Here is a 9,372-nt window from a genome sequence, read left to right on the forward strand (position 1 = left end):
ATATAAATAAATAACATTTGTCATTAAAATTCTTTTCTTTTCTGATTCTTTATTAATATTTATTTTCTTGCAAATTAGAATTTAATATTTGAAAGATTTTTTAAATAATTTTTTTATTCATTAGATTATTGTCATTCGATAGTTATAATTTTGGTATTCCGCATCACTACTGCTGACCGACTTTACTGCTTTTCATTTATTTTGGTGTTGTGATGCTGTCTGCTACAATTCTTTTACTTTTTTTTCCTGTGTTTTTCCAAGAATAGGCACATTCTTTTTAAGTCAAATATTTTTCCGGCTCATTCATTCACCTGACCACAATAACGTCGCAGGATCACATAGTTTTGGTAAACATGACCACATTTCCTATCCGATTATGAAGTCATCCAAAAATAAAATGCTTTTCTCGAATTTCCAGAACGCATTTTCTGGTCAGTTTATATTTCAGATAAAGCTGCGATAGCCTTACTTTTATTTTCTCTTGGTTTTGCAATATGTTCTTATTGGAAAAACACATTTTTTTTCTAACGTTTTTTTAACACTTTACGTAAATAAAGGTAAGTATATTACAATGTTGTTTTTAAATTTTAATTTATTTCAAAAGCCATAAAATAATTAATATCTTCCTATAATTTATTTTAATAAATACGTAGTTGTTTTATTTTAAAATTATTGATTTTTTATTAATTTATGATAATTTAGTACAAGGTTTCCGCCGGTATTCGTCCACCGGGAATAACAGATAAGTTTGTACACTATTTTGTTTTCAGACGGTAATTAATTTAAAAAATATTCTTATCGATAAACACGAATTTTATTTTAAAATATTAGCATTATATTTTTTTTTTTACTTTACGCTCTGTATTCACTCTTCAACAGTTTGTTTAGCATATTACAATTTTATTTTATTTTATTTTTTATCGGTATAATGTTAAAATAAATCAGTTTGCAAGAAAAAGATTTTAAATTTATATATTTTTTTAGTTTATTAAAATTCTAAGTTAGTTTTTCTTATCTTGCTAATTATTTTGATTAAGATGCTAAAAAAAAATTTTTTTTNTATTTAATAGTGAATTTGTAACAATTACATCAAAGAAAGTTCATATACTTGTTTATATTATTATTAAATTCAATATTTATTGAATAGATTGATTATATAACGGACAATATATGCTTATATTCTTATTGAATCTAACAATAGAATGCAATTTTTATCATCAAAACTGCTAAATTTTATCAAGAAAATTTGCTCGATATTTTCAGATATAGAAGATGTCGAAAATTGAAATTTGATAAAAATCACGCTTTCGTTTATTTTTCTTTCTAACATTCTAGGATAAAATTAATTTTGAATCAGACTTTTCAACAGATTTAATACAGTTTCAAATAAAATAATTCCAAGAGTAGATTTAGTTTCTTTTTAAATGAAACTTTAAATTGAAATATTTTTTTATATGTAAAGAAAGAATTTTTTTTGGATTAAATTTAAACAAAATTAATATATGTTTACTCAAAATTTAATTCCTAAAAACATGACATTATAATGTACTACAGGCTAATACATTAATTATAAATATATATGTTTTATATATATAATGTATAAGTTAAGAAGGCAGAGAGAAGAAACAACATTTCCAAATTCATTTATTTTTATTTTCGTAAGAAATAAAGTAAAAAATGTACGGTACATCTCGTCTTATAAATTTTTAAAAATCGTATAAATCAACGAGTTAATCTTTCTTAGCATATAGAGTAATAAAGCGAATATAATAGTATCATTCTTGAAACGAAATAATAAATGGATATAGAAAGTTTTGCTGAATAGATCCCCAAAATGCAGCAAACCAAATAAATACAGAAATATGTTACAGTCGAAAAAAAGACTGACTGCTCGTCTGTAGGGATCCATAATAACGCCTTTTCTTTTCATTCATACTTTCACAATTCCATACATAGTATCTGTATGTCTTCCGTATCCATTCTCAGATGCGAAACTTCGTAATCCTCTAGTGCCAACCGAACAAGAACATCACCTTATCATTGGGTTGGCGACGCATGTAGAATAGCCCTTGAAGGACTTCACTGAATAGAATCTCGAGCAGTAAACCGAAGAAAATATTCCGTCCGTCAACTCTCATGTTTCTTACTGTCTTTGCAATATTTAATCTGTGATAGATGTGAGTGAGAAGCCGACTAGAAATCCTATATTGTACACTCAAAGTACTCCAACATACCAACGAATTGTAATATTCACTACCTTTCCTTTTTATAATGCAATACGTGGAGAGAAATAATAAAAGTGATTTCATTTCTTGTAATTTAATGAAATACTTCAAGCGTGCTGTTTTATCTGGTAAATTGCTTTCTACTACAAGAAACTCTATGCTTTTTTCTTGCTGAATTATTTCTGCATAAGGGTAGTTTTGTTTGATTTTTTTTTAGATTATAAATTAAGTTTAAACAATAAACCTTTGCTTTATATAGAGTAGTGACTAATATAGTTCATATAATTTAAAAATTGTTATTAATAATAAAATTCAAAAATTTTAAATTTATGTTGATTATTTAAATTAACTTTTTTTATGTATGTTGAGGATAACAATCATTAATGTACTAAAATTTATTTTTAATTATTTATAAAGCGTAAAAATTCTTAAACAAATTTTAATAGAATTTTTAACTTAATAAAACTTAAGTGTAATTGCTTTTAAAAAATCCATTTTCTTGTAACATTTGCATGAATTAATCTAAATGAATAATAAGATGAGTAATATACAAGTAGATATTATATTCTAAGTCTGAAGTTACACGAATAATTCTTTTGAATGCTGCGATACAAAGCTTATTTCATATTCACCCTACACTTAATTTAAATTTTGACCAACTTTGATTGTCTTCATAAATAACATCTAATCTTATACAAAGCTGAATGCTTAAAAATAAATTATCTGAAAATATTAAAATATTCCTATTTGACAATCCGGACAATAAAGCTTTGTAGAAAGTTTTTAAAATATTTCAAAAGATTGACAGTCGTTGTAGAAATACGATTTAAATCTGAGGATACTGTAGTAAAATTTCCAAATTTATCATGTTTTGACATTTTTATTACGCGAAATTCAATGAATTTTCGTGAAGATTGATAGGAATAGTAGTATACACAAAACAAATAATTGACTTCTTCCGATAGATGCTTTCTTATTTTCATCTCTTCTATTAAAAGAATACTCTTGACAACATATGACAAGATAGACAGTAACTTTATCTGACACCTCTCAAGGTTTGATTTTAACGGTGATGCTGGCAAAATAGCATTACGTGAAGGCACTGTAGACATTCTGGTGTATTTTTGGTATTCTTTTATCCGTCATACCGAATTTTTCAAGAAAATGATTTGGATGTTCTTTCTTTCTTATGAGTTCTATGTCAGAAGTCTTATCAGTGTGTGTTAGAATCTTGGCTTTCGGTAAATCATTTTATCTATAGGATTTTATTTTCCATAGATTTAAAACTAAACCTATAAAAGTTTCGATTTAAAAAAAAAAATGTATTTAAAAACACAATATTTTTCTTTTATATTATAGCAGCAAATATTTCATGCAACCAAACTGTAAATGATTTTTGAAACTAACTGCAAACAATCAAAACTACTGTACCTTCAATTATAATTAGAAATTTCAGGTCATAATATATGAATTGTATGCGATTGCTGAAATTAAAAGCGATAATAGAATTTACATTCATCAATATTGTACACAACTTATCTAAAAGTTGAGAGAAAACTCAAGGGAATAATGGATCTATAATTTTATCCCTTTTCTGGGAATTTAACGATAACCTTAACAAAATTTAATCTGAATTTGACCGTGCAACGTATCAAATAAAATTCATTAATTATACTATTTATAATTAAAAGCAATGTTTCAAACATTTATATTTGAATATTTAAATTCTTTCAGAAAAGTATTTGTTAGACAATGCATGTTTGAATCTTAGAATTCAAGCAAAGAATTGTCTCAGGAATAATATAAATGTTGACTATTAATAGTGTAATCTTTCTTACAAATTCATCGGTGCGAAAAATTACAACCAATATCCAAAGGAATCTTTAATTAATTACCCTTGGCTGATGACAAACTCTGGTGTAATGAGTCAGCAGCACCACATTTACAAGTCATGCTCATACCTTGCATACCAACAACAAGCATGCTGCCTAGCTTTAGATACAAGGCATAGCTAATTAGGAACTCGTTCCCATTTACAATTGTTGGGAGTGTCCTTTCTAATGAACATGTCAGACGACACAAATGAGTGTCCTTTAATCCAACGACTCGAAGACGACAGAATAAGAGTGAAAAATGCTTCATTTCTCTTCTCGTCTATCATTGCCGGCTGAGAGACTTCATAATTTGTGGTTCTTCCTCTCGCATATTGAGCATAATCTCTTCAAGTTTTAAGTCCGATTCAAAGCACAGACAATACCTCCTTTATTATCTACACAAAAGTATTAAAATATCTGAATTATCAGTAATTTAAAACTTTAAATAATCTTTATAAACTATTTAGTCGAAGTCTAAGTGTAGTTTTGATTATCTGTTCCAACAGAAACTAACCTTCTCAATAAAATATTCATAATATTTTATTAATGTAACAAGTATTAATATAATATTATTTTATTTGAACTTTCAAAATTTCGGTTAAAATAAAATTAACATTCTATTACAAATTATTTTAAATTTTTAAATCACTTTATCTTAAGAAACAGATTTTTTTCTGTCAATAATAAAATATTTAATAGTGAATTTGTAACAATTACATCAAAGAAAGTTCATATACTTGTTTATATTATTATTAAATTCAATATTTATTGAATAGATTGATTATATAACGGACAATATATGCTTATATTCTTATTGAATCTAACAATAGAATGCAATTTTTATCATCAAAACTGCTAAATTTTATCAAGAAAATTTGCTCGATATTTTCAGATATAGAAGATGTCGAAAATTGAAATTTGATAAAAATCACGCTTTCGTTTATTTTTCTTTCTAACATTCTAGGATAAAATTAATTTTGAATCAGACTTTTCAACAGATTTAATACAGTTTCAAATAAAATAATTCCAAGAGTAGATTTAGTTTCTTTTTAAATGAAACTTTAAATTGAAATATTTTTTTCTATGTAAAGAAAGAATTTTTTTTGGATTAAATTTAAACAAAATTAATATATGTTTACTCAAAATTTAATTCCTAAAAACATGACATTATAATGTACTTAGAATATGTTTTATATTCCATATCTTATTTGAAAATAAGTATTTTATAAATATTTCTAAACGTTTTTTTAGATTTTAATAAAAAAAAGTATTTAAAAAATATTCGTATTTGGTGATTATTCTAGTGTAAACAATTTTAATTTAGATTTTTTTATCGATATGATCCAATACAATACGTATATTTAATGAAAGATTAAAACATCTGAATTAATAATTATGATGAGTCGAAAATAACATCATTTATTTAATATTAAAACTAGAAAATAGTAAAAAGTAATTAAATATCAGTAGGATATATTTACTTTCTAGTTCTCACTTAGTGAGGAATCTTGATTGGGAATAATTAAGTTAAAAAAATCAATTTAATTATATACTCTAACAAAATATTATTAAATAAATGTATAATAATTAATTTAATCAAAACAAATGACAACCATCAATTTGATATTTCATTTATTAAATTTATATAATTAGATAATTAATCAGAAAAGTTTTATCCACTGTATGAATACGATCGACAGCAAGTTGTTTTACTTGCTGTATCAATTAGCAAGTACCATTAGTTGTAGATGAGATAAGATTGAAGAACATCCAGGTTGCTTCACTAAAAAAAACAAGAAATTATATTAAACAGAGAACTATTTATTTCCATTATTACTTACAACTGTAATATAATATTATGGGGGTAAAAGCGATGCATTCCAGACATCTAAATTTGATAACCATATTTCATCAGCCTTTATTAACCTGATGCAAGAAAGTAAAATAAAATAAGATGGAAGCTAGGAAAAAATTTTCTGACTTCCTGACTTTCTTTTTTCTTTTCATCTCGTTTGACAAATGACGACATGTCGCCGACTCGCTAACGAGTATCTTGTCACTCCAAGTTGCTATATCGAAGAGCTGGTAACTATGTACATAAAAACAATTATTTCGTATCTTTTGATTTCCAGTTTTGCCGGAGTATCAAGCCGTTGTAGGAAGAAAAGCAGAACTTCCATGTAATATTACAGTGCCTTCACATAACGATAAAGTATCTCTTATCCTTTGGTACAAGGGAGAATCTAGAGTGCCAATGTACAGCGTGGATGCGAGAAATAGTGCTCTCGATAAGGCAAAACATTTTCCTTCAGAAGCTCTAGGATCAAGAGCTACCTTTAACATGCTTACAAGGCCAGCTTTACTGAAAATAGATCCTGTGCAAGAAGATGATTCTGGGGAATATAGATGCAGAGTAGATTTTCGATGGGCACGAACTTATACAACAATAGCACTCCTCAATGTTATCGGTAAGATAATATTTTCAATCAATAAATGTTTTCTAATACTCACATTAAATGTACTCTTTATTTTTAACGTGATTCAGCTCGATAAACTCATACATTTTAAAACTTTAGATATCTCGATAAATATTCCATAAGTAATGTCTCCAAAATGCTCAGAAATTCAATAGACAAAATATTTACTTTTCATTTTACCAAGGTATAAAATTCGAAATACTGAGATGTTTAAAACGTGCGGGTTTAAAATTCAAACAAAAATTATGTACTTGTATACTGTATATAAAACTTAAAAAGTTGAATAAATATTTTATTAAAATGTTAAAAAAATTATGTAAAAAATAAAATACATTTTAAATTAAAATTTAAATCTTCTTAATTAGTCCCTCCTAAGGATATAACCATCATAGATGAAGAAGGAACTGAAGTGTCAGGCGTTATTGGTCCTTATGATGAAGATTCAGATCTTATTTTAAGGTGTGAAGTTTCAGGAGGTAAGAAAATATAAGCGTTTTTCTTAATTCTAATTTTAATCAATCTTAAAACTTCGAAGCAGTTACATTTAAAATGTTAATTTTCCTAGAACGGCATGATTTATATATTATTTTAATATCGTAAGATATTATCATAGAGAAGGCGATGATGCCACAGGAGTAGACGAGTTCTATCAATCAAATGCTGACTTTAGAACAGATTGGGAAGACACGCGTCTGACTTTAAACAGTTGGAGATGACTCGGTACATTACCTGTGGTTGCTAAGGTAACATTCATTTGGAGTGACAAGAGAGGATTAGTATCTTATTTTCCGATCAGCCACATCCGTTGATGGCACTCTTCAATTTCTTGGTTGTACTGTTATTAAGGGAAAATCGATGGGTACATGCGCATTCGAAGCAATCTCTATGGAAATAAGTCCGGACGAGAGTCTGCTTCCGATAACAACAGTTTTCATTCTCCATCTACACTGTTCCTAATTACTATTTAATGGAAATATACGTGGTTCATAGAAGATACTGTTAACGATACTTTTCGGAATAAAATATTTATTCGAATTTTGCTTGAAACCAACTAAAATTACACTTAAATTACAGATTGCATATGTTAAATACAGTATAAAGAATTTAAATAGTCTAATTTTTACTTTTACTTTCGTAGGAACACCCACACCGGTGGTCACTTGGTGGAGAGAATATACACTTTTAGACGATAGTTATCAAGTCGTAGGAGATGGGGTGGTTCGAAATGACGTTCTTATTCGTGGATTACAGCGTTCCGATTTGATGACTATGTTGACGTGTCAAACGCACAATAGCAACATTACTGCTCCTATAGTAGCATCCGTCACTATTGATCTCAATTGTAAGTATAGAAATAGAAATTCAAAGAATAGAAAACCATTCATACTTGTATTGATAGTTTTACAAAAACAAATACACAACCCTAGCTCAACAACTAGTTTTTAAATTGATTGTCTAACGTTTTAGTTTTGAAAGAAATATTTCTTTCTAGTCTTTTCTTTAATAACAAGCATCAGATAAGTGGAAATTAAATTAAATTGATCAATATTTTGTTAATTAATCTTAAGCTTTAATTCAAGAATTATAATTTATACTAAAGAGTCAACCAACTGTAGAAAATTTATGATAGTTTGCTTTTTTATTTTTATACACATTATTTAACAAAAAATTACATAATAAATAATCGAATTAGGGGGAAATATTTTATGATATTCAAATAATATTTGCAACGTAAATGTAAATATTTATGGTTATGTTTATTGCATTGTATATAGCCTTTTTAAAAAGTTTCAAGTTATATATTGTGTTATAACAGTTCTAAGTATAGAAATATAAAAGTCGCTTTGTATGTTATTCACTAAATGTAAAGAAACAGCCATAAACACAGTATAGCGCATTGTATATTGACCTCAATCGTGACTATAAAAGTAGAAACTACGTAAAATAAATATAAATATACATCATGTATTATTCTTCTACTTAGTGAAACCATTGGATGTACGAATTACGTCGATTAAACGACCATTTTCTGCTGAATCAAAAGTCGAAGTGGTTTGCATTTCTGCTGGAGCTAGACCTCCAGCTCGCATAACTTGGTGGAAAGACAATGACCAGTTGATGAATAGTACAGAGAGAATTCCTTCGAGCGGAAACCACACGACTTCTATCTTAACATTCTGGCCATCTGGAGATGATAATGGCAAGTACTTGTCTTGCAAAGCTGATAACCCGAGATTGCCAGACAGTACTTTAGAGGACGGCTGGATGCTCAACGTATCTTGTAGGTAACTTTCTCTCTTGTAAAATCCTTTTCAAACTATTCTATGTCCGTCTGAATAATGAATATCTGAGTGGAACAATTTTCTATTAATTTGATCTATTGTTTGGATAATATGCTTCCTTTTATAAGAATAATTGCCTTTATTAGACGATAAGTAACAAAATCTTAATTGCATCAATTAATTATCGTCTATGTTTTTATGGTTATTTTACAAAATAAAATTCAAAAATTTGTTTTAAAAATTAATTTGTACTTAATTTATTAAACTTATAATTGCAAATAATTAAAAGCTAATTTAAAATCAATTTATAATGAATTCATGTATAAATGCGAAATAATCTTTATTTTAATTTAAGTAGAATTATAAGTTATAATTGTGCTTTCAAAATCTGCCTAAAATTACTTTTTATTGAACTAACGGCGATGATAATATAAAAAATACAAATATTTCTCATAACATATGTATTTTTAATAATCTAATTTTTATTATTTACTCACAAAAAGTTAACATAAAT

General features: G+C 26.9%; 1 protein-coding gene across 1 annotated transcript in view; it reads left to right on the plus strand.

Moving 5' to 3' along the window:
• Positions 1-9,372, plus strand: part of LOC111638887 (synaptogenesis protein syg-2-like) — a 43,649-nt gene that overhangs the window by 27,942 nt on the left and 6,335 nt on the right. The window contains exons 3-6 of the mRNA XM_023384658.1: positions 6,232-6,567; positions 6,942-7,052; positions 7,715-7,918; positions 8,561-8,857. Of these exons, the coding sequence (XP_023240426.1) occupies positions 6,232-6,567; positions 6,942-7,052; positions 7,715-7,918; positions 8,561-8,857 (948 nt within the window). The remainder of the gene's footprint in view (positions 1-6,231; positions 6,568-6,941; positions 7,053-7,714; positions 7,919-8,560; positions 8,858-9,372) is intronic.

The sequence above is a fragment of the Centruroides sculpturatus genome, unplaced genomic scaffold, assembly GCF_000671375.1.
Source record: "Centruroides sculpturatus isolate CEXI.00-Female unplaced genomic scaffold, Cexi_2.0 scaffold1336, whole genome shotgun sequence".
Taxonomy (NCBI): domain Eukaryota; kingdom Metazoa; phylum Arthropoda; class Arachnida; order Scorpiones; family Buthidae; genus Centruroides; species Centruroides sculpturatus.